Genomic DNA, 26,420 nt, shown 5'->3' with positions numbered 1-26,420 from the left:
CTACCTATCACTGTTCTTGAGAAAAAAAAATATAGTAATCAATAATCAGTTATTTAAAAATAATTTTTAAAATCGGAACCAGTGTCAGTGGAAAAATGATCTATGATGCTTTTTAAAAGATCCGAGTTTTTCACATATTATGAAGTATTAACAAAATACAAAAGTAAAAGTAATGTGAAATTCAGAAAATAAAGCAGAAAGGAGCACTTCTATGTGTTAAAATAATGTAATTCTCCCTGTACATTTCTGTCCACATGAGCCAACGAACATCAAGAATACACACTTTACAGTATTTACCTGTTTTAAGACATTCAAGTCAATTCAGATGGCAAAAGTAGAATTCAATCACTAGTGAAATGTTTTAAAAATATATATTAAACCAAAAAAATGTTTTTACAAGATAAAAAATAATCTTCCACAATGTAATTAATTGCAGATCACCGAAATTTTAACTCTTTAGATGATTTCAGTTCAGTTTTTTGGTTTCAAAATCTAGAGACAGTCAAACAAAAGCACAGCAGAATCTCTATCTGTTTTTACGTTTCTCTTTCTTGCTCCGACTACTTGTTGCACTGTTTAAAGACGATGATGAAGGTGCTCTTGCATGACCTGTGGCCTTTAGATGGTCAAAAAGTTTATTCCGAGATGGAAATTCACTATGGCAGGTTGTACAGCTGATAAGAACATCACTCTGAGAAGGGCAAAAAATCATAAATAAAAGTAAGCGTTATCACTTGAAAGTAGTGTTTTAGATTTTAATGTCAAGATTAAGCATCAGACAATTGTAAAATAAAGATGTTTTAGCAGAGTGGGCAGCTAATAAACACGTTCGACAAAGGCAGATGTTCTTGGAGGTGAAATCCCACTAATCAACACGATTAACTTTAAGGATCCTGAGACTTTCAATAGCATGTACCCCATGGACTAAAAAAGAGGAAGAGTTTATGCTTCACAATTAATCTCCAGAACTTGACACATGTAATTCTTATGACCAAGGCTTTAGATTGAAAAGTAATAGAAAACAACAGTAACTGTTCTGGTACAGTCTAGCATTTCCAATGTGCTTTTTATTTTAATGAAAAAAAAAGATAAATTATATATACAAATTCTACCTTTATCAAACAAAACTGTTGATGGATCCACATCTTTGCAGGTTCCTGGCAGAATGGCTCACCAAATATACATTTCCATCTTTAGATCATTATATTGCTTAAACAGCAAGATATGTTAAAGAGATATGAATATGATTTTGACCTACCATTGTTTGTGGTTCAGCAGGTACTTTGACAGGTTTTTTCATATCTTTGGTTTTCTTTCCTTTGGGTTTAGGAACACTGGAAAATAATTCAGCATAATCCAAAAATAACATACTCCTTTTAACCATCATTATTTGAGTGCTCTCAAGAACATTCAAAAAAGTGAAATACACTTTAAAAGTTAATTCATTAATTTTAAAGGCAATTTAAATAATCTTTACATCTTAAATGAACATCTTTAAAAAGCAACTTCAGAAATCAAATTGAATATCAAATTTGGCACGAAAATTAAGGAATTTACTTAAAACAGTTGAAACAAAGTTAAAACAAGGTCCTTAAAATATCTCTGAATGTTTTATACAGATAAATGTTTTATACAGTGTTTAATACAGTCTTTTATATAGAATGTTTTATACAGTGTTTTCATAAAAACACTGCCAGGCACGGTGGCTCACACCTGTAATCCCAGCACTTTGGGAGGCCAAGGCAGGGAGATTACTTGAGGTCAGGAGCTCAAGACCAGCTTGGCCAACATGGCGAAACCTCTGTCTCTATTAAAAATATAAAAAATTAGCTGGGTGTGGTGGCAGGCACCTGTAATCTCAGTTACTTAGGAGGAGGAGCAGGAGAATCACTTGAACCCAGGAGGTGGAGACTGCAGTGAGCCAAGACTGCACCACTGCATTCTAGCCGGGGGGACAGAGCAAGACTGTTTCAGGGGGAAAAAAAAGGGCAAAGCACTTAATACTCCATTTAAAGGAGCAAACCATCTTCATAACTAACCAACAGTAATCATAAATGATCTGACATGAAGTGTGGTTCCCCAAAAACATTAACTTTTTGAGATGGAGTCTCACTCTGTCACCCAGGCTCAAGTGCAGTGGCGCGATCTTGGCTCACTGCAACCTCTGCCTCCCAGGTTCAAGCGATTTTCCTGCTTCAGCCTCCTGAGTAGATGGGACTACAGGCACACGCCACCACACTCAGCTAATTTTTGTAGTTTTTAGTAGAGACAGGGTTTTACCATATTGGCCAGGATGGTCTCGAACTCCTGACCTTGTGATCCACCCACCTTGGCTTTCCAAAGTGCTGGGAATACAAGCGTGAGCCACCCTGCCCAGCCTAACATTAACTTCTTGAAAGTGATCCAGTCTAACAAACACTTCAATAGTCACACAGAGAAATGAGTGAAACAAAGACTTTGTAATGCATTTTTCATAAAATTAAATTTGCTCAATGTAAGGAAGTTCCTTTTATTTAAAAATTATGTCCTTTCTGTTGATCTGATGGTTTTTCCCCACCATACCATTTAGATCAGAAATGGTATAGTTGGGTTCCTCTTATTCTGCTTGAACTCCTGAACATTCCTCTACTTATCTCCTACATGAATTTCAATTTTCCTTGGCATTTCATACTTTCCCTCATTTGTGCTAACCAAATTCACAGGGTAAAAATCTGGGTCCAACTATACTGTACAGAACAGACAGGATGGGTTATAATGAGTAAGTTATGATAATGCTTCCAGTTTATAGGTATATTATTCTTCAAGCAGAGGCCAATGGTCTGTGCTAAGTTAAATGGCCTATGCATTTAAAAAACACAGATTAGGAGTGTAACATATTGTGCAGGATTCAGCCAGCTTTGAAAACATCAAGAAAAGGACACAATGACATAAAAGGCAACAAATAATACATACTAATTTTCAAACTATTATCACAGATACGTCATAAATATGTCTAACAAATTTAGGATAATATTCCTGGCAAACATCACTTATATTATGAAAGACAGTTACATCTCTGAAGCTGATATCTAAGACCTTTATTTTTTAAAAATACTACACACACACACATTTTTAAAAAAAACACTTCTCAGCAGGTGGCCAGTGTCCACACCACTCCAGAGAAGCAACAGAGGAGCCGCCAGCATAAAGGCCCTGGATCCAGGGGACAGCAGAGTAGTGTGGGGAGGGTGGTGGGTGTAATGTATCTATCTTAGCCTTGCCATTCTGCAGCTGTGAAGAAGTCACTTGAATTCTCTGAATCCTTTTCTCACACCAGTGAAATTAGAGAGCTGAACTATATCAGTGGTTGCCCAAGTCTGAGAACCCTTCTTCCTCCCCAGATCAATTCTCATGTAGAAGTAACATGGAGGCCAGGCATGGTAGCTCACGCCTGTAATCCCAGCACTTTGGTAGGCCAAGGCGGGCAGATCATGAGGTCAGGAGTTCGAGACCACCCTGGGCAACATGGTGAAACCGTCTCTACTAAAATACAAAAAAATAGCTGGGTGTGGCAGTGCATGCCTGCAGTCCCAGCGACTCGGGAGGCTAAGGCAGAAGAATTGCTTGAACCCAGGAGGCGGAGGTTGCAGTGAGCCGAGGTCACCCCACTGTACTCCAGCCTGGGCGACAGAGCGAGACTCTATCTCCAAAAAAAAAAAAAAAAAGTAACATGGAAAACAAGTGAAAACATTTTAGTTTTAGATGAAAAAGGGGTTCAGGGGCCCAGAGCCCCATCTCTTGGCCCACTCTTTGTGCCCATCCCACAGGACACACAGGCTCCATGGAGCCAGATGATCTGGATGTCTTCAAGTCGTCAGGCAGATGGAATGAAGTGTCAGCCTTTCTACTCAATAGCTTTTGTCCTTGGACAATTTAACCTGAAATTCAGTTTCCCCATTTGTTGAAAGGGAACAAACACCTGGTGTCAGAGTGAAATAAATGTGAATTTCCCCTTCTAGGCTTTTACTCTCCAAAGTTCTTCAAAGCTTCAACATTACCAGTTTGTGTAGTTCTTTATATACCTTTTTCTACAGCCAGAGTCATAACGTAGGTCTCAGCCACATCTGTTTCCTCCTTCCTACTACTAAGTGCCTTAAACTCCTAAGTACACACACTCCCCACCCCATCACTGTTGCTCCAGTGTTAGCATTTTCACCTCATGCTCCCACTTTGCTCTGTCACTTTAATTCTTTTCAGGGTTCTGTAATGACAGAAATCTGAAGCTCCTCACTATCAGATCTTTCCTCATGAAATAAGAAATGATTCTCTATTCTAGAGGAACTGAGGAGGATGGGGAAAAGAAAGTCAGACAAGAGGAGGAAGGAGAGGACAGGACTGGCTACCTCCCTTGGGTGAGACCTCCTCCTAGTCCACACCATGGCCTTGTGCAGCACCAAGAGTCCAGGGCTCCTCTGAGCAGGAAGGGCCCCAGCTGCTGCCATGTGTCCTCACAACATGGTGGGGCCCAACACAGGCTGTTGTCGTGAGCATGGAGATTTGGTTAGTGACACTCCAGGGACGCAGCAGGAGTCTTGTTCTCATGTGAGTGTCAAGTGTTAATGATCCACCACAAAATCAGCGCCAAAGCAGGATAAGGGAAACAAGAACTGGATCAAAGTGACATCTTTCTGATTTTGGCCATGCTGCTGAGATGCGTGTGGGCACATTCCTCTAGCATCCTCTTCTCAATGCTCTTCATCTGTATACATATGTGTGTGTGTATCTATACATAAATATGTACAGATACATCTAAATTACTTGGTCAGTCATGGGAAAGATTTTATTTGATATATGAAAAGCTACATCCTTACTGTCAATATTCAGTAATTTACAAATAATATGCAACTTTGACTTACCTTTCAGCTTCACTTTTTGGATCATCACATGGTTTAATGATCTCTTTGACACTGACATTTTCCTGGGGACTATCTTCCAATTCTTTGGCACTGCCTTGATTTAAGTTAGTATCTTCTGGATCAACCTTTACTCCTTCTCCAGTTCCATTTACATTGAAATTGTCATCATAATTCTAGGTAATAAAACATATGTGCCATTACAAAATAAATATACTACTACTACTAGCTTTTTATGTTATGTTGCCAAATAGTTATATACCTTCGGGAAATAAAAAGGAGAAGCAGGTAAGTTAAGAACATGGATGCTCATTACAGTGATAGTAAATTAGGGGAAATCTGAAAAGAATCCAAATGTTCAAAAAGTGAATGGCTGAATATATGAAGAAAAATTCTGAAGTGCTTAAGCATCATGTTTCCAAAGATACTCAATTATGTGAAAAAATACTTGCAACATATTAGCAAAAAGAGAAGAGAGAAAATTATAGTGTAATCACAATTTAATTCTTTACTGAGTAATCTCTACAGGTAAAATTAAGGATGATACTCTTCCATATTCCAAATGATAAGCAATGAGCAACTATTCTTCTACAGTCACAAACAATGGCAACAACCAACAGGCATTATAAAAGAAAGACGTGGCCGGGCGCGGTGACTCACGCTTGTAATCCCAGCACTTTGGGAGGCCGAGGCGGGAGGATCATGAGGTCAGGAGATCGAGACCACGATGAAACCCCGTCTCTACTAAAAATACAAAAAATTAGCTGGGCGTGGTGGCGGGCGCCTGTAGTCCTAGCTACTCGGAGAGGCTGAGGCAGGAGAATGGCGTGAACCCGGGAGGCGGAGCTTGCAGTGAGCCGAGACTGCGCCACTGCACTCCAGCCTGGGCCAAAGAACGAGACTCTGTCTCAAAAAAAAAAAAAAAAAAAAGAAAGACGCCTGGCAAACATATCCTAAGTGTACCTGTCTGTTTTCAAGCAACATTTTGGCACATTTGTGCTCGCTCTCTCCATCTTTTCTCTCTCCCAACACACACTTTTTCCCCAAGCCATCTGAAAGTGAGCTGCAGGCAGATACGAATCTTTGCCAGGTACATCCTAAGAATCAAAACATTCTCTGGCACAATACTCACACTCAAGAATCTAATGCTGATATTACCTGTTACACAACCCACATTCAAATTTACCAATTATTCCTTTTCCTGTATAGGGATATACAGGATAGGGGGTGTAATCAGGGATCACATGTTGCATTTAGTTGTCAGGTATCTTTAATCTCCTTTATTCTAAAGCAGTCCCCCCACTTTTTTTTTTTTGTCTTTCATGATGTTGACAATTTGATGTTTTGTAGAGTGTCCCATAATCTGGCTTTGTTTGGTTGTTTCCAAACGATCAGATTCAGGTTAAACATTTCTAGCATAATACTATAATCCCGGGAAGCAAAATGGGTTTGTCATTTTTCAGTGATATTAAGTTTGATCATTTGGTCAGGGTGGTATTGCCAGATTTTTCAACTGTAAAGTATGTTTTCCCTTTTTAAATTAATAAGTAATCTGTAGAGTGTGACTCTGAGACTGTGTGAATATCCTGTCCTCATAACCATTTACCGAATATACTTGGCATCTATTGCATCTATTAATGATTCTTGCCTGAAACATTTATATACTGGTGGATGTAGAAGAGTGATTTTCTCCCTCCATTACTTGTATCATTTGCACTTGTACTAATTAATATTCTTCTGTAATAATAAAGCTTTCCCATCTCCTTTCTCCAACTCTCACTCTTTTTTTTTTTTTTTTTGAGACAGAGTCTTGCTCTGTTGCCCAGGCTGGAGTGCAGTGGCGTGATCTCAGCTCACTGCAACCTCAGCCTCCCGGGTTCCAACAATTCTCCTGCCTCAGGCTCCTGAGTAGCTGGGATTACAGGCGCGTGGCACCACGCCCGGCTAATTTTTGTATTTTTAGTAGAGACGGAGTTTCACTATGTTGGCCAAGGTGATCCTGAACTCCTGACTTTGTGATCCACCCGCCTTGGCCTCCCAAAGTTCTGGGATTACAGGCGTGAGCCACCGCACCTGGCCAACTCTCACTCTTTTAAAAGTCAATATAGATAGATAAATTTCTTTTTAACAAATGCAATGTATGAAGATCTATTACCCTTATTCCTTTTGATGACTCAAGTTTTCCCAAATTGGCAGGCCCCGCAAGCTGGATCTTGAGTACTTCTAACGTATCCCTGTCAGTTTTTGAGCACTTCCTTAGTTTCTAGTATAAGATGCTCTAGGCTCACGTTCCACTTTCCCAGTCTCAGCCCTGAAATCAGGTACTTCTCCAAAGAGCAAGCCTGTTTCCTTTTCATGCAAAAGTGAACTTAAAAACCAATACGTGTGCATTAGGTGTGCTCACTGCTAGGGGTGTCACTGCTTCTAGGTCCTCACAATGCACACTGCTCACACACTTACTTTCTTTAAATCATGGGCTCATACCAACATCTCCACTTCAATCCAACTCCACAGTATTCTTCTTCTCTTTCCCTCAATTTATATTTGTATTTCCCTCTTCCCACAAAAAGAATATGGTTCCCAGCTACAATTTATTCATTTAATTCCTTCTTTTTTGGGGGGGGTCAAGGGTCAAATAATTTAATTTTGTTAAGATGTCAATACAACCTACATTGTGAACAAATTCAATATACTTTCTATAAAAATCCCAATAGCACAGGATTTTTTTTACAGAACTATTGTTCAAAATTTTTAAATTTGATTATGAACTATAACTAGCCAAGCACTCACGAAAAAGAGGGGGAATTATACTTCCTGATTTCAAAACATATTAAAAGCTACAATAACAAAAACAATGTGGTACTGACACAAAGACAGATAAACAGATAACAGAACAGAATAGAGCACAGAAATGAACTCTTCTGTATATGATTAAATGATCTTCCACAAAGTTGCCATGAGCACACGATAGAGAAAAGATAATCTCTTCAAAAAAAAAAAAAAAAAACATGTTGAAAACTGCATGTCTACACTGATAAAGCTGGATCCTCTCCTTGAATCATATACGAAAAATATTTTAAATAAAATATTTACACATAAAAAATAACTAACAAACCTCTTAGAAAAAATATAGCGGAAAGACATGACATGGGTCTTGGCAGCGTTTTCTTAGACACAACATTAAATACATGATCAACAAAGAACAGAAAAATTTAACTACGTGATACTTCAACATTTCTGCACATCAATGCCTCCTATGAAATTGGTGAAAATATTATCCATTTACTTTCAAAAATACCACACCAATACCACCAAAAAAACATACTAAATTCAGGACTTACTTTTTTGGCAGTTAATTTTATCTTTCAACTGTATCCCATGGAAGGTATTCAGTCAGAGTACTATGTTTGAGTTATTTGAATTAAATTTTCTTTCCTGTCAGTCAGGGTCATTTGTTTCTATTTACATTCAGTTTTAATTTGGGAGGGTTTTCTTGTATAATCCTTGTTGGTTTACGGAATTTTTCTGGCCATACAGAAAACTTTCCCAATCTCAAGTTTCAAGATACTCATTATTTGCTGCCGTCTGCTCTTAAATCTATCAGTACATGTCTCCACACTGCCCTTCCCTTCAAAAAGAGCTTAGAAAATATCAGGAAAAGTGCTACATCAAGCTAGGTCTGAACTTGTTACGATCAAGAATCATAAACGAGAGATGCTATAAAGGAATATAGCTTTTGAGAGAAACAATGGGGTGTTCATTTGAAGCATTTTCATCAGTAAGAAAATACTAATATATGTGTTTATGGTTGCAATCAATAGAATCTATGCTCCATTAATCAAGGTAATACAGGCTCAGGTTAAACATAAATCTCTGTCCATTTATTTTGTCCTTACTGTAATGGTACTGACATACACAAAGGAAAGAGAAAGTGTTCCAAACTAATAATCATAAGGTGTTTGGATGGATGATGGTAGGCGTCAATTTATAGAAAGAACACATATTTGCTATGCAGTTTTATAACTGAAGCAAAAAGTTCCAAATTACAATTTTAAGTGATTAACTCATGTGTCATGTATCATTTTTGGAATAGGAAACTGATTTTAAAAAGACTATCAATATATTATTATAACCTTTGGATAAATAAGCCAAATCTAAAGTTTTATTTAAAAGCATTAATGCGTTTTCTTAAAAATATTTAATACTTAATGTAAGTTAATATAACTAGATTACACTAAAATGCCATAAAACCAAACATCCTTGATAAAATGGACAAATTTACTTTATTTTTATAGGTGTAACAACATAATACCATTTTATTTTAAAATAGTCCTTAATTAAGATAGAGAATGAATTTGGACTTCAGCTGTGAAATACTTAAATTACTTAAACTTCAGAAAAATAGAAACACTTTTTCAAGACTCACAATCATTACAAGTTTCTAACCAAATGTTCCTTTTGCAATGTTTATGTTGTTGGCAGAATAAACTTAGATTAAAAAATGACCAATCCCAGATTTTCCTATTTCAAGATTTTAATTGTTGTCTTGACTTAAAAGCCCTTTTGTGAAATGTATTCAGATTTTTAAAATACTGAAAATTCAGCTAATTCATACCAGGGGAATTCTACATGCATACTTGTTAAACACACTGGCAGTCATAATTAAGTTAGTTATTACATACATACAAGGGGGAAGCACTAAAAAAGGAAAATATTTCTAATTCCTTTTAATCAACCTTACAATCAACATAAAATTATGGAGTATAAGTCTCTCTCCTTAACACAGACTACACTGAATAAATAAGAGCACTGCAACTTTATAGTTGGCATTTAATGTTAACAAAACCTTTCTAACATACCTGTGCTGGTTTCTGTTTCTTTTTCTTCTGTTTTTTAGAAAGCCTAAGAGCAAATATAAATCGAAATGTCAAATACTTGACTCTGTGAAGAGTAAGTGAAAAAAAAGAAAAAAAACTTGAAACAGTAGTGATAAAGTAGTAAAATAGAAGTAGAACATTAAAAATATTTAATATCATAAAGCATTAAAAGGAAAATAAAGTATTCACACTGTCATTTCAGAGAGTAACAAAAGGCTGTAGTTCAATGGATAGTAATTAGCATATCAACTGCCAGGTATAAAAACTGCTTTTAATATAGTGATAATATGTTCTATAAATATTATAGTTGACATGTTTGTATCCACTCAACACTAGAAAATATGGAGACAATATTTTCTAGTTAGAATAACTTCCTTGGGATAAAACAGCCTTTAAGGCCGGGTTCAGTGGCTCATGCCTGTAACCCCGGCACTCTGGGAGGCCGAGGCAGATGAATTACCTGAGATCAGGAGTTCAAGACCAGCCTGGCCAACATGGTGAAACCCTGTCTCAACTAAAAATATAAAAATTAGCTGGGTGTGGTGATGTGTGCCTGTAGTCCCAGCTACTTGGGAGGCTGAGGGAGAAGAATCGCTTGAACCCACAAGTTGGAGGTTGCAGTGAGCCGAGACTGCGCCACTGCACTCCAGCCTGGGCGTCAGAGTGATTCTCCATCTCAAAAAAAACCTTTCAATGCAATCTCTGAATGTGATAAGTATTTCTAGTGACATTTAATATTTAGAAGTACTTTTGTTTTGGCGCATCTTCCATTTCTTCCTCAGAATTGTCATCTAATGGATTTTCAACAATTTGGGGTCTTGAAAAATTTTCTTCCTCCTCCTCCAGCTGTTGTTTTAGCAAGGCCACCATTTCCCGATGCTTCTTTGACTTCTCGTGATTCTTCATGCTGAAAGAGCAATCTGACATGAGCAGCTGAGCTAAAATTAGTTCAGGTATCCAGATAATGTTGCTGGATAACTGTAACCAAGATAAAATTTGCTTTTTTCCCACTAAGCAAAATGTTTATGATTCTATTTATTTCTTTTTCTTTTTTTTTATTTGTTCATGATTTTATACAGAGAAACAGAACGTGTCAGGATTCCTTGGCAGTAAGCATACTGGAAGCTCGTGGCCACACTCTTTCTTCTTGTACCACAGCTTTCCCTGTCTTTCTCTGTCCTTTTATCTACATACATTTTCTTCCTTTCTGGGGATGGGGGAATGTCGGCAGGGGGAGGTTTAGCCAAATTCTCTACTTATTGTTTTGATTTTTCAATTCTTAAAGCTTCTGCCATTGTTTTCTTTTAATTGCTAAGTATTTGCTAAGTGTTTTTATGTTCCAGGCCATCCCACAGACTTGGAGGGATCACTGGGAAATTAGAAGACACACATTTTAATGTTAAAAGGAAGAGCCCCCCCCTGGACTAGAGAAACGGTGGTGGGAGGGCTTGAAACACAAGAGCAGTTTACTGCCTCTTGCTTTTTCAACAGCTGCTTTTCAACTTCTCAGGAGAGGTCTCCTTTCTCACTCTCACCACCGTAATGTACGTTCAGGCACATCTCTATTCCTGTGTTCAAAACCCTGCTGGCAATGTCTGTCTCAGCACACCTACAGGCAACTAAAAAGCATTCAACAAAACAGGGTTGACAACATAAGCTACAAGAGTTATATCAACTAAAAAGCAGGAAACTTTGTCAACTATCTACTTCATCTCATCTGTTCAGGCTTTTGGTATTATAGTTTTAGTTGCTATTTTTCTTTCCTACTAAAATTCTCCTTGAGACCAAGCTGCCCTGGAGATAATGGAAGATCCTGTGTCTGAAAGTAAGTCCTCCAAAAAGTTATAAGCATATGTCAAAAGGACACAAGAACTGGTTTGAAGGAATGCTCACTAACCAATTCTGGAAAAATCTGAGCATGAAAAGGTCAGTAATGAATTATAAAACACTGAAAAAAAGTCACAAATTCAAACTGATAATAGATAAATGGATAAAAGGGAAGGTCCCTGTTTACAGCAGAAGGCCAAGTACTAACTGATAAAAACTGCAAGAGGCACTGGCACTGGAAAAGCATCATTCTGCAATCATCATAAAAAAGACTGATGCAAGCTAAAACCATCAACAGATGCTAAGGCTATGAGGAAAACTTTTATGAGAAGCAAGATATCTGCATAGTTTTAAAGTGTCTCCTCACAGATTAAACATGTTACAAGGGAAAACCTGCTGCAAGGGAAAAAAATACTAACTCTATAGTAAAATTAGTAGTATAGTAGTAAAATCAGATGACACCTTGATTGGGTGATGAAAATCATCACGACAAATGAGGGGCAGAAGGACTTTATATGTCTCCAGCTATGAATCCCTGAGAGCACAACACGCTTGTGCAGCGTCCCACCTGGGGCTGCATAACCTGAATCTAATCATGAGGAAATGCACAAAGACAAAATGAGAAGAATTCTATCAAAAAAGTAAAAATGGTATACTTCTAAAATGTAAACAGCATAAAAGACAAGACAAGCTGTTCCAGATTACGATCTTAGACTGCATTCTGTATTAAATTCTATATTAATAAACAATTGATTGACAAAATTGGAATGCAGGTAGTAAATTAGATAAAAATACCATATCAATGTTAATAATTTCTTTTATTTGGTCACCGTAGCATGGTTACATAAGAGAATAACCTTACTCTTTTTTTTTATTTTGAGATGGAGTTTCGCTCTTATTGCCCAGGCTGGAGTGCAATGGCACGATCTTGGATCACCACAACCTCCGCCTCCCGGGTTCAAGCGATTCTCCTGCCTCGGTCTCCTGAGTAGCTGGGATTACAGGCGTGCGTCACCACGCCCAGCTAATTCTGTAGTTTTAGTAGAGACAGGGTTTCTCCATGTTGGTCAGGCTGGTCTCAAACTGCCAACCTCAGGTGATCTGTCCATCTTGACCTCCCAAAGTGCTGAGATTACAGGCGTGAGCCACTGCGCCCAGCGAGAATAACCTTATTCTTAAGATATAGTGAAGTATTTAGAGGTAAAGGAACACTGTGTGTGTGTTGAGTGTGTAGAGAGAAAGAGGACATGCAAATGGTGCAAAACGTTAGTAACAGGTCAATCAGACACACTATATTCTCTTCTTGCAATTTACCTTTAAGTGTGTCATTATTTCCAAATAAAAAAAAATTTTTAATCTCCTTCATTGTTGACCTTTTTCTTGCTTGTTTGTAATTTTTCTGCCTCTTACCACTTCCCCTAGTATGCTGTTATTTCTCCCTGAGGTCATATGGTAATACCATTTATGACTCTCACAGCCCCATTCTCATCCTTTGGCCTCCTTTCTCTCTGACTGCCCATTCTGCTCCTTTTCCCTTGATGATTCTACTCTCATTTTCTCCTGTGTTCTTTCCTCCCTCCTTTATAATAATGGTATCCATTTTAATACTTCTCTCTTCATCATTGTTCCCCTAAGATGAAGTGCTTCCACTTCAGCAAAGATATCTGGGCCAGACAAGTTTAAAGCCCCTATATTGGCAGCATCAGCCTGCATGGGACAATGATGGTGGGGAGTGAGTCTGACACCAACGATGGAGGGAGATGATTAGACATGGTCTAGACTTTTTGCCCATGTGACTATGTCTTCTTTGCCAAAACAAGCAATGTTTCTGGAGACAGTGCATGTGTTTTAAAAGCAGCTCTTACACAGGAATACTGGGATGAGTGAGAATCAGTACAACAGGTTTAATGGCAGGTACAAATACCTCTTCCTACCCTGCTGGAAAGGAATCCCCCGAGACAGTATGTGCGGCTAGTTATCAACTGCTACAAGCACATTGTTTTTAGAACTTTCAAAGTGTTACACTTCACCTCAAAAGAAAACACAAGGGCCGGATGCTGTGGCTCACGCCTGTAATCCCAACACTTTGGGAGGCCGAGGTGGGTGGATCACCTGAGGCCAGGAGTGAGACCAGCCTGACCAACATGGTGAGACCCTGTCTCTACTAAAAATGCAAAAATTAGCCAGGCGCGGTGACCTGCATCTGTAGTCCCAGCTACTTGGGAGCTTGAGGCAGGAGAATCGCTTGAATCCGGGAGGTGGAGGTTGCAGTGAGCTGAGATCGTGCCACTGCACTCCAGCCGGGGCAACAGAGTGAGACTCTGTCTCAGAAAGAAAAAAAAAAAAGAAAACACAAGTTCAAAGACACTAAACTTACTCCTTTTAGCTGGATGCAGTGGCTCACGTTTGCAATCCTAGCACTTTGAAAGGCTGAGGCAGGTGGAGCACTTGAGCCCAGGAGTTCAAGACCAACCTGGGCAACATGGCAAAACCCCATCTCCAAAGAAAATATTTAGGTTGATGCAAAAGTAACTGCGGTTTTTGCCACTGAAAGTCATGGCAAAAACCACAGTTACTTTTGCACCAGTCTATTAAAAAAATTAGCTGGCCATGATGGCAGGTGCCTGTAGCCCTAGCCACTCAGGAGGCTGACATGGGAGGATCATCTGAGTTCAACAGGTCCAGGCTGTGGTGAGTCATGACTGTGCCACTGCACACCTGCCTTGGTGACAAGAGTGAGACCTTGTCTCAAAATAATAAAATTAAATTAAATAAATAAACTTACGCCTTTTCTGTCTTGAACGATTTGTCACATGCTGGGCAGCAGAGGTCATCATAGAGCTCAGTGTCCTCGGCCTCATCACTGTCTTTACCTATAAGAGGGAAGCCTACAGTAAGGAACCCTCTTTGATCAGCGCACAAATCTAAAATATGCTAACAAATTAGAAATTAAATTTTTTTATTTCTTTACCTAAAAAAAAATAGTGCTATCAGGATTTGAGTTGGCTTTTTAAAAGCAGCACTGTACTATAAGGAAAGGCTTCCAAATAAAGCACCTTACCTTTCAAGTTCTTTTCCTAAGTCTACTTAGAAGAAAATTTAAAACATCCTTAAAGTCTTAGATATCAGCTAAGTTTAAAAAATTAAATCCCACTCTCATAGTTCTACCACGAAGCAGTTTCTTCAACGAATGTCTTTTCTTAGTTTACCTCTTGAGCAAAATTTGGTCCAAACACATTTACAACTGTGACTTACTCTTAAATACTTAATAAACTTAGTTTATAACATTCCATCGCTGTAAGACGGATAGGCCATAAGTTAACATATTACATGTAAAGTTTAACATTATAAACTTTTTTTTATAAGCTTTTGGCTTTATTACAACTGAATAATTACTATCGGTATAGTCCACAAAAACCAACCGACTAAAAAGCTCAATTGAAATTATTTTCACGGGCCGGGCGCGGTGGCTCACGAGGTCAGGAGATCGAGACCACGGTGAAACCCCGTCTCTACTAAAAATACAACAACAAAAAAAAAATTAGCCGGGCGTGGTGGCGGGTGCTTGTAGTCCCAGTTACTCGGAGAGGCTGAGGCAGGAGAATGGCGTGAACCTGGGAGGCGGAGCTTGCAGTGAGCCGAGATTGCACCACTGCACTCCAGCCTGGGCGACAGAGCGAGACTCCGTCTCAAAAAAAAAAAAAGAAAGAAATTATTTTCACAAATCCATATTCTATTTTTGAAGAAAAAAAGGTAAACTGTCATTTGGGATTTATTATAGGACCAATAAATATCTCAAGGTATCTTCCATATTCTCTATGTTGGTTATTTATAAGTGATGTCAGTCTGATTTTGAGAGACTGTCTCATTGAAATAATAAATGATCATAATATGCCCTATCTAGAGTTAATGTTTAATATATGGTGTTAATTTTCCATTATGGTATTGTAGACTTTCAATATATCATGTATGTGAAATTTTAATTAATCAAATAGTTAACAATACTGGATTTGAAGCAAAAACTCTGGATCTAAAAATGGTCATACGTTCTCAGGCACATCTCATAGCTTCTCAGAGTCCTAGTTTCCACAATGGCAAAATAGAGACAATTCCATGAGCAAAACCTCCATGTAAGGGGGATTGTGTGAGGATCCAGTGAGATCCTATACGTGAAAGGACTTTATAAATTGTAAAACTCGATGTAAATTAGGCCACCTCCCATTTTCTGAGTGCTTTATAATTTTCAAAGTACTTTCACAAGTATTACTTCTGATTCATTGATAAAACACTTCACTTCCTAGTCATTTTGAATAAATAAAAGTTTATCATTTTATCATTTGGGCTACTAATCTGAAAAATCATATTTTTAAATAAGGTAAAATTGGGTCAATTTTATAGAGACAGTGGGGAAAATCAGATATACAGCTATTCTCAAAAATGCCTAATCCTTGTCTTTTGAGGTATTCAAATACCTGTGCTCTGATGATAGTGGCAAAGAAAACAACATTTTGGCACACCAAGTGGAGCCCTTCTATAAAGTCACAAGGGAGAGAAAGAATTTATACACAACCCATAGATTCTCATGCAATATCAGCTTTTCTAGAAATAGTTACTGTTAAAACTTGACCTATCGCTTAATTGAATTTTCTTTAATAGTCACATTTGTAAACATGGCCATTTGTCATGTTATGCAGCTAGAAGTACATACTGTTTAGGACATGGTCAGAAAAGAATTTGTTAATCAAATTACTTGAATTAGACTAGCTCAGCAGACTACCTTTGGCTCATACAACATTATTTTTAATTATTTGCCACATTTAAAAATTGAGAGATGTCAAATAAGCAAGGAGATTTCCAGCTTCACTTAAAAAACAAAAAAGATAAATAAAATAAAAATAACATTACCATCCTCCCCATCTTTGAGTTCATGTTCTTCCATTTCGTTTTCATCTGATCCATCTCCAAACTCCTTCTCGTACCGTGCTTCCATCTCCTGGAGCTCCTTCTCCAAATTGGCCATAGTCATCCAGCTCTGTTCTCTGTACTGCTCCGCCAGTCTGGACACATACAGCAGTCTCATAGTGACAAGTACGCCTCTGCATGGTTTTCACTTACTGCTTAGGTTTAAAATTCACCCCCACTAGAGAGCTTGCTCCCAACCTATCCACGCTTACAAACTTAAAACCTGTGCTTAGTTAAAACCAAGGCAAAGTCACTTAAACCTGTTACCTGTTGTATGGTTAATTTTAATTGCTCTAGTAGTAGATAACAGGTTTTGAAACATGAAACTCAGCAACTTATTAAGTCTTCAGATGATTTTAAGTCATGTAGGTAAAGTGTTAATTTTCAAAAGATAAGGGTGGGATGAGTAGAATTCTTAAGAAGTGAATAATTTTTAAAAGAATGCTATAATGCTCTGGACGCAATGCTTTTACAGTAACTTTTTAACAACAAAACTTCAGAGGAACTAAATGAACTGAGTATCTTAGAGTACACTGACCAAAAGGCAGTACTGCACGGTGGCTAAAGCAGGAAAGTCTGGAGTCAGAATTCTCAGGTTCAATTCCTGACTCTACCACTTACTGGCTCTGTGATCTTAGGCCTGTCAGCCTTGTTTCCTCAAAAGAACAAGGAGGATAAGTTACTTCACAGCATTACTGTGAGGAAGGCACTTAGAACATGGCCTTGCACAGAGAAGAATTCAATTGCTAGTTATTAATTAAAATTATTAAATTTTACAAGAGTCTAAAGGATCTCTCAAATGTAAAGGGTCTCTGAAGGAAAATATCCAATTCAAATAAAAATTTTAGGCCAGGCACTGTGGCTCATGCCTGTAATTCCAGCATTTTGGGAGGCTGAGGCAGGCAGATCACTTGAGGCCAGGAGTACAAGACCAGCCTGGCCAACAGGGTGAAACCTCGTCACTACTAAAAATATAAAAATTAGCTGGGCGTGGTGGCATATTACGCCTGTAATCCCAGCTACTTTGGAGGCTGAGACAGGAGAATCACTTGAACCTGGAGGCGGAGGTTGCAGTGAGCCGAGATCACACCACTGCACTCCAGCCTGGGCAACAGAGTAAGACTCTGTCCCAAAAATAATAATTTTTATACAGTAGATGAAAAAACACTATCCAATGCCACAATTCAAAAAAGATGAAAAAGCAGGATAAAGCCAGGCTGATGACTGAACCCAACATGAACATGTCAGGTACCTCTGGTGCTGCCTCTGACCCCCACAGATACTGAGAAGAGGGCCCCGCGCATGCTACGCACTTGGCCTGCTTTAGCTTCTGCTGCCGCCTCATCTCTTCGGCTTTCCTCGCCTTCTCTGCATTCTGTTCTTCCACAAGTTTTCGATGCGCCTGCACTCTTTTATCTCTTTTACGAATGAAAGCTACCAGCTGACGGACAAGCTCATTCTTCTCTTTCCTTGCTTTGTCCCGAATCTTTTTGTTTTCTTTTTCCATGGCTCGTTTTTCCCAGCGGTTTGAAGCTTGTCGTGTATCATATTCTTCCTTCCATGCAAAATTCTTTTGAGTGCAGAAACTCTGCCAATAAGCGTAGAAAGGATGGACTACCTAGCGACAAATAAAACAGATTAACTTCTGGGCTTTTAAATTGTTTTTTAGAAAAGCAGTAAATATTACTGATGCGAAACATCTTTTACCTTTCTTTTTTCACATATATAACACTTCTATTAATCACTGGAGAAGGCAGTACTTTTAAGGCTTTCCAGAATAAATCACTCTTCAAAATAAACTTAATGAGAAAATAAAAATAGCCTTACTAATCACTAGATGGGACCATGGTGATTAGTAAATAATCAGTAAACAATTCGTAAATTAAAAGGGAAAAGTAGGCATGGTGGCTCACGCCTGTAATCCCAGCACTTTGGAAGGCTGAGGTGGGTGGATCACCTGAGGTCAGGAGTTTGAAACCAGCCTTGCCAACATGACGAAACCCTGTCTCTATTAAAAGTACAAAAATTAGCTGGGCATGGTGGTGGGAGCCTGTAATCCCAGCTACTTGGGAAGCTGAGGCAGGAGAATTGCTTGAACCCGGGAGGCTGAAGTTGCAGTGAGCTGAGGTGGTGCCAATGCACTCCAGCCTGAGCAACAGGAGTGAAACGCCATCTCGAAAAAATAAATAAATAAAATAAAAAATAAAAAGGGAAAAGTAAAGAGGGAAGGCTGCAAGAGATCGAAAAGCTACTTCAGAAAGGAAGAGAGACAAAGAGAGGTCATGGGATAGGTCTGAGAACTAGAACCAATTGTTTTAAAACAACGAAATGAGAAGCTGGGAGCTGTGGCTCATGCCTGTAATCCCAATCTTTTGGGAGGCCAAGGAGGGAGGCCAGGAGTTCAAGATCAGCCTGGGAAACTTAGCAAGACCCCATCTCTACAAAACAATTTACAAATTAGCTAGATGTCATGGCACACACTTGTGTTCCCAGCTACTCAGAAGGCTGAGGCAGGAGGATTGCTTAAGTCCAGGAGTTTGAGGCTGTTGTGAGATATGATGATACCACTGCACTGCAGCCTGGGTGACAGAGTGAGACCATCTCAAAAAATAAAATAAAATTTAAAAATGACACAATGATAAATACTAATTACAGAACAATGCATTTTTCTTTTACCGTATCATAGTCACTCTGGGAGTCTCCAAAAGTTGGGAAATCATCAACCTCTTCCTCTAACACAGATTCTAGTTCTTCCTTGGCAATCATTTCAAAAACACTACGATACACCGTGTAAAATCCCTAAAAAACAGTAACAAAAACAAATTCTTAATACTTTTGCAGCCTAATCACAGAAAAAGATTTTAAAATATAAAACGAAAAATTTTAATGTTGAAGAATTTTGGGACAAAGTTCAGTTCCTGAAATACATTTAGATTTCAACTAGAGGTTTTTATACACTGACAGTTTAAATATGAAGGCAATGCATCTTCAGTTTTCAAAATGAACACTGCTTCACTTTCTATTACAGAATAGTTTTAAGAATTCTCTTTGTATGTGAGTCTTAATGAGTACTTGATAAGAAATTAAGGGTGAATTCATTTATCTTACCTTTTCATCATCTCCATAACCAGAATAACAGGTAACAGTGAAATAGTGTAGCAAATCTAAGCTGTCATCTTGATATTCGCCATCAAGACCACCTTTAAGTAGGGCCTCTCTATGATTATCATACCTGAAAAACAAAAATTAGCATCATCAGTGAAGGCTGAATAAGTAAGAATTCAAAAGGATTTCTTGCTCCTTTTGAATATTATTACTGTACATTTTTGGTTGTGGATATGTCCAATCCATAACCAAAAATTTTTAAGGAAATATTAACATGAAAAGAGTTCATAATCTTTCGCAGAACTGTTAACTATACCTAGGCCTGCAACTTCTGATACATTATACAATGCTAGCCCACACGAACAGGGGAATTTAAAAAGCCAAGGAATTTCCATGACTGTCTCTGAGTCCTGTACTTCCACAGGAAAGAAACATAAAACAGGACATAGGAAATTTGGCCCACAGAATCATTACACATCTGTGATTTGGAAATTTACCAAGATGTGCTGGAATAAGACTCTTCCTATATTTATGTCAACTTAATCTAGGAGCTTCACACACATACAATTACTTCTCATAATAACTCTGTAAAGGCAGTTATTATCTCCATCTGATATAAAAGGAAATGGAAGCTCAGTGATATTACATAATTTGTCATCCATAATAATAAAACCAGTAACCAGCAAGGTCAGAATTCAGAAGCAGGTCTCCTACATTGGGAAGACCAGCTCCTAGCCACTACACGGTACTGCTTCCAGGTAAAAAGAGAGTTACTAGGCAAGAACTTTAACTAAAAAGACAAAGGAATCCCAAGGATCAGAAAACAACCCAAGATCTCGAGAAAAGAGTAGGCAAAAGGAAGTCAGGAAAGAATTTCAAAGTTCTGAGAAGAAGGCAAAAGCAATTCTAAGATCAGATCTCCAAATTCCTTGAGTAGAGAAATGTTCAGGATCCTCTCTCTGCGTTTCTTGTAAAACACAATTTTGTAAGAATTTTCTTTGCAGCCTTTCTTTCTTGACGACCACCTGTGCTATACGCTGTTTAACAGAAAGATGACTTGCACAGTAGCTCTTTGTAAGAGCAGGATCTTGCACAGTTATGTCAAAACTTAAAACCTATTTCCTTGTAGCAAAAAGTTAATTGAGAATCTAAAAACTCAGAACTTCAACATAGTAATTTTCATCTGGAAATTATTTTAAATGATCAGACCATCATTAGTAATATCTGTCACAGATGCAGAAGCTTAATCCAATTTCTTCATATAAAGTAGTTTTGAGGATTACCATTCTTGTATTAAAATACTGTATTGGTTGGGCACAGTGGCTCATACTTGTAATCCTAGCACTTTGGGAGGTCAAGGCAGGTGGATTGCTTGAGGTCAGGAGTTTGAGACCAGCCTGGCCAACATAGTGAAACCCCGTCTCTACTAAAAAAAAAAAAAAAAAAAAATACAGGTGTGTGGTGGCACACACCTGCAGTCCCAGCTACTCAGGAGGCTGAAGCAGGAGAATCGCTTGAACCTGGGAGGCGGAGATTGCAGTGAGCTGAGATTGCACCACTGCACTCTAGCCTGGGTGACAGAGCAAAACTGCGTCTCAAAAAAAACAAAACAAAACAAAAAACGAAAACATTCTTCCTGTCTGATATCAGTAAATCTGTCATACACCAAAGGGTATTTAATGAGAAGTCACTTAAAGAATCAAAATTAAAACTATATAATATCACCAAACTTTCTGTTTCACCCCCTATGAAATCACATAATTGGAGCAATCATTTCCAAGCTTTCTTCTGACTCAAACATTAGATTTTATGTGACGACTAGGTGACCGTTGTTTCAGAACACACCAAAAACCATTTAATGTACTAAATTTGAAAAAACAACCACCTATATTGATAACTGCTCCCAACATTATAAACTAGGATGAGAAGGACAGCGTGATGCTCACCATGCTCTTTCCTGAGGGTCACTCAACACATCATACGCTGCTTGGATTAATTTAAATTGTTCAGCTGCTTCTGCGGCATTATCCAGATTTTTATCTGTTAAAATAAAGTCACAGAAATTTAGTCAATCAAAAACTTAAGAGGACAGAAACTAAATAAGACCTTTTCCATCAGAAATGCCATAAACAGGTAAGAAGTGCACAAAACAAGAAACAACGAGGGCCAAGCAGAGAGACCCCACATAACAGTCAATAATCTGGATTTGTTAAAAGCATCAACCTAAGCAGAAATTTCGGGCTTTTCCCTAAGCCTTGGTACATCGCTAAACAGTCAGCTGGGCCGGGCGTGATGGCTCACGCCCACTGTAATCCCAGCACTTTAGGAGGCCGAAGCAGGTGGATTACTTGAGGTCAGGAGTTCGAGACCAGCCTGGTGGTCAACATGGTGAAACCCCGTTTCTGCTAAAAATACAAAAGATTAGCCCAGCGTGGTGGCACGCGCCTGCAGTCCCAGCTACTCGGGAGGCTGAAGTGGGAGAATCACTTGAACCTAGGAGGCAGAGATTGTAGTGAGCCTAGATTGCACCACTGCCCTCCAGCCTGGATGTCAGAACGAGATTCCATCTCTAAAATGAATAAAATAAAAGTAAAATAAGTCAACTGGATATCCACAAAAGGAAAAACCTGAGTAGTATAAATTTTACTTTTAAAAGGAGTAAAATAGATAAAATCAGTTCTAGAAAGACTTATTTTGTACTAGATTATGTTTAGTGCTCACATTGTTTTTTTTCTTTCTCATCAATATGTATCAAAAGAAATCTCATAAAGTTTAAAAAATATACACTAATTAGTTATTATTCCCTTAGCTGTGCTTCCTGAATCATGGAATTCAGAAAGCGTCCTTGCCTCAGGGTGGTAGCCAGCTTGCAAGACAGCACCCTGCCTCCTGGCATTCACACCTGTGCAGTCCCTTCTGTGTCAGCAAGGGTAGTCTGTGTGACCAACAGGAGATGGCAGAAGTAATGGTACCTCACTTCCGAGATGAGGTTATAAAAGACTGCAGTTTCTACCTTGGGCTTTCCCTCTCTTGATCACTCTGGGAGTGGCCAGCTGCCATAGCATGAGCAACTCAGGCTGCCTATGGAGAACCTCATGGGGTGAAGGAGGCCCCGGCCAATAGCCGGCAGAGCACTGAGGCCTGCCACAACCACATGAGTTGGTGGTTGGTGAGCTGGAAGCAGGTTCTTTCAGACAATGAGAGAAAGCCAAAACCACCTAGCCAAGCCGCTCCCAGATTCTGATCCTTAGAAACTATGGGAGTCCATATAGTGAACATAGGCTCGCTGTTATTGCTGTTTGCTGTCTTAAGCCCTGAGGTATTGGTAATTTGTTACATAGCAATAGACAACTAATACGTTCAGAAAGTAAAACACTTTGAATGGACTATGGAGAACACTAAAGTTTTTTTTTTTTTTTCCTTTTTGAGATGGAGTCTTGCTCTGTCACCAGGCTGGAGTGCAGTGGCGCAATCTTGGCTCACTGCAACCTCTGCCTCCTGGGTTCAAGCGATTCTCCTGCCTCAGCCTCCCAAGTGGCTGGGACTACAGGGGTGTGCCACCACGCCCAGCTAATTTTTGTGTTTTCAGTAGAGACAGGGTTTCACCATGTTGGCCAGGATGGTCTCCATCTCCTGACCTCAGGTGATCCACCCACCTCAGCCTCCCAAAGTGCTGGGATTACAGATGTGAGTCACCGCACCTGGCTGGAGCACACTACAGTTCTTTAAGCTACAGCTCAATACTTCCCTTCTAAGAAGTTACAAGAAAACATGACAGCAACGTATTATCTACAAATAGTTTTGCCGCCCTAGAACATGGCTCTTCAGGGCTTCCTGCTGCCTATTCTCAAATACCATCACGCTGATGCCATAAATGATGATGATATTTAGAGAAGATACTTGCATTCAGTTCCTAACAGGTTTGGTTTCAAGAGTTAACTGATATTTTAGTCATATTTGCGTGCTTCTTCCTAGCACTGGTTTCTAATTAATCACCAAATCTGGTTATTTTTCCTTCCCAACATCTCCTCCCCTTGCGCTTTCCCCCTCCCGCTGACCCCGAGCCTGGCTTGGGCCCTTACCTGTCTGTCCACTGCAGACTCTCCCTAACTTCTGTCTCCAGCCCTCTTCAATCCACTTAGTTGCCTTCATAGTACCCACCCATGGCAGCTTAATAAAACCAGCCACAACTCTCCCTATTTAGCGAAGCAAATTTCACAGTCCTTGGCCTAATATTCAAGATGACAAGAAATACAATCTGATTTCAAACTACTTTTGTATTCAAGAAATACAATCTGATTTAAAATCACTCTTCAGAAAATTACATATGCTTTTGGTCACAGCATTCTCTACTTCATTTACCCTTTTCCACCTAGAAAGTCAAGGAATTCCGAACTTGCTTCTAATTCCTAACTCGATTTCTAACAGTAATAACCCAAACTCTAAGAATATGCTTCTACACTAACCCAAAGAATATACTTCTACACTATTTTTACACTTATTAATTTTGGCTGAATCTTCTGACTTCGTGCTATGATGAACATCAGTTCATTTACTTCTGCTCTTCTAATATATTTATAATCACATTTTTTCATGCCTCTGTTGGTAAGCATAACTTAAGTAACAGACCCACACCTCTATCTCTCATTCCATCACCAGTGCCATTCCCTTTTGACTTTGGGTCCCTGGCCTTTCCTTCCACTCCTCTCCTAATCCCTATTTTTCAGACCTGCAATAAACACCACCTTCAGTCAAACTGTCCCCTGGAACATCTTTTGTCCTCCACCATGCTACCCTCCATACTGTTGAGTTCACTTTTCCAAATTGCATTCCTCTACGATCCAATCCAAACTCCTCTGAGAAGGAGAAGACTCAATACAAAATGATAACTCCCTCCCTGAATTCCTGGAGCATATATTAGGTGTTCTATTAATCTAACCACCAATTATGTATGTTGCGATTTTTTTTTTTGGCAGTTGTATTTAACTTTTCGTTTGTATAAGGCATAAAGTTGTTTTCCTAACAAGACTCTAAGACCCTTGTCTTAGCATTTCCAAATCTACTTAGTAGAGTGCAGTGACTTGCATATATTGGATACTCTGTAACCATGTTTACTGATTAATGCTAATATGAAAGCCTCTTCATATGAACGTCAAAAAGCTGAGCGTCAACTACTGTCTTAGTTTCCCAGCCTGGAAGATCAGATTACTTCATAAAAGCCACACAGGCCTGGATTACAGTCCAATGAAACATCCAAAGGAAGGATACTTCTAAGTAAACATACAAACTTTACTAGGGAAGCCGCCTGATTAAAACTCTTCCTCGGCAGAATCATGTCCAAAGTGAAGTACAGGGTTTGCTTAAACAGCCTATTAAAAGAAAAAAAAAAAAGCGAAAAAAAGCGCATCCCTATTTAAAAGATATTTTACTAGCTCCCGTGTCTTAACTTCTTAACTAAGAAAGGAAAGGAGCCATACATCAGGTTGAAGTATTTGGGATTCTCGGACGAAGTGGAGGGCAGCGGAGGAAAAACACCGAGGGGCTGCGCTGCAAGGGACACAGGGAAGGGCAAGCCCGGGGCAGGTCCGAGTTCCGAGTCCCCGACTGCTCCCTCGTGGTGTCTGCGACCCGGTAGCAGGAGCAAGTGAGGTTGCTGGACTGCAGTTTTCCCCCTACAGTGGCGATGCGGGGCCGGGGTCGCGGGTATGAGGAGATGGGGTGTGAGCCGGGATGCGCCTGGGAGGAGCGCTTCGCCCACCGAGACGGGCAGGGCGGCGCCGGGCACTGGTCGGGCCGGGCAAGGAACTCCTAGGCCGCCAGGTCGCTCTCTGCTGGCTCCGCGGAGTCCGCCCGGGGGAAGGGAAGGTCGGGGAGGGCCGGGCTTCTCCGAGTGGCCGCGGCGACTGCGGGCCAGGTACTTACCCGGGTGCCATTTCAGGGCCAGCTTCCGATAGGCCTTCTTGAGCTCCTCCTCGCTGGCGTCGCGCCGCACCCCCAGCGCCTCATAGTGACACTTCATCGCCCGACCGGGCGGGCGGCCGGCGCTGGGGCCCGGGACGGGGTAGGGGCCCGGGCCCGGGCCCGGGCCGAAGCGGCGGCGGCGGCGGCGCTGGCAGTCCTCTCCGGCGGGAGTCCGCCGCCCGCACCGGGCCAGCCAGCGAGCCCGGCGGCGGCGGCAGCGGCGGCGGTGGTATAGGTCAGTGAAGGCGCGCGGTGGCGGCAGACGACGCGGGCTGCGGCACGCGGGAGCGCGGAGGGGGCGGTGCCGGCGCCGGCGGCCGCCGCTTCGCATGGGCTAGGGGTGGGCTCTGTGCCGGAAAGGGCCGCGCGGGAGGGGGTGGGGCCTCGGCGGGGTGAGAGGCGGGGCCCCGAGGAAGGAAGGCGGGGCCTTGGCGAGGAGAGAGGCGGGCCGCGAAGGAGAAAGGCGGGAGCTTGGCGGGGAAAGAGGCGGGCCGCGTGGGAGGAAGGCAGGCCTTGGCTGGGAAGGGCAGGAGGAAGGCGGGACCTTGGGATGAGAGGCGGGGCCTCGGGGGGGTGAGAGGCGGAGCCTCGGCGGGGTGAGAGGCGGGGCCGCGCGGGAGGGAGGCAGGGCCATGCTGGTGTCATTGTGAGGGGCACAGATGGCGGTCAGTGTGAGTGGCAGCCGACCTGACGACTGAAGGGGGAGATAGGAGCTGGGATGGGAGGGGATTCTGGAAAACATCTGATTATAATTTCTCAGTGGATCCCCGTTTTTATAGATGAGGCGATTCAGACT

The 26,420-nt window shown here is 40.4% G+C and overlaps 1 protein-coding gene across 2 annotated transcripts; it reads right to left on the bottom strand.

The window, feature by feature from the left end:
• Positions 1–357: 357 nt before the first annotated feature.
• DNAJC21 (DnaJ heat shock protein family (Hsp40) member C21) lies at positions 358–25,853 on the bottom strand. 2 transcript variants are annotated; one of them, XM_032135987.2, is made up of 12 exons: positions 25,586–25,848; positions 21,610–21,703; positions 19,667–19,790; positions 19,235–19,357; positions 17,872–18,176; positions 16,502–16,653; positions 14,382–14,469; positions 10,518–10,676; positions 9,752–9,794; positions 4,896–5,068; positions 1,259–1,334; positions 358–691 (listed from the first exon to the last, which is right to left on the bottom strand). In XM_032135987.2, exons 1-12 carry the CDS (start codon positions 25,680–25,682, stop codon positions 527–529), a joined length of 1,599 nt encoding a protein of 532 aa, XP_031991878.1. In that variant the 5' UTR covers positions 25,683–25,848; the 3' UTR covers positions 358–526. The 2 variants fall into 2 exon arrangements, with proteins under 2 accessions (XP_031991878.1, XP_031991879.1); XM_032135988.2 differs by lacking the exons at positions 358–691; positions 1,259–1,334 and adding an exon at positions 4,315–4,762 and having other exon boundaries at positions 25,586–25,853.
• Positions 25,854–26,420: the final 567 nt, after the last annotated feature.

The sequence above is a fragment of the Hylobates moloch genome, unplaced genomic scaffold, assembly GCF_009828535.3.
Source record: "Hylobates moloch isolate HMO894 unplaced genomic scaffold, HMol_V3 SCAFFOLD_17, whole genome shotgun sequence".
Taxonomy (NCBI): domain Eukaryota; kingdom Metazoa; phylum Chordata; class Mammalia; order Primates; family Hylobatidae; genus Hylobates; species Hylobates moloch.
This window is presented reverse-complemented; position numbering and strand designations above follow the sequence as displayed.

What these genes read in the sequence shown, in the direction of transcription:
- DNAJC21 (XM_032135987.2), bottom strand. Translation starts at nt 25,682, where the DNA reads ATGAAGTGTCACTATGAGGCGCTGGGGGTGCGGCGCGACGCCAGCGAG. An exon ending in CCCAGAGTGACTATGATACG is followed by an intron (nt 18,177 to 19,234) that starts GTAAAAGAAAAA and finishes ATTTGTCGCTAG; the next exon opens with GTAGTCCATCCTTTCTACGC. An exon ending in AGAAACAGAAACCAGCACAG is followed by an intron (nt 5,069 to 9,751) that starts GTATGTTAGAAA and finishes TTTATTACCTAG; the next exon opens with AATTATGATGACAATTTCAA.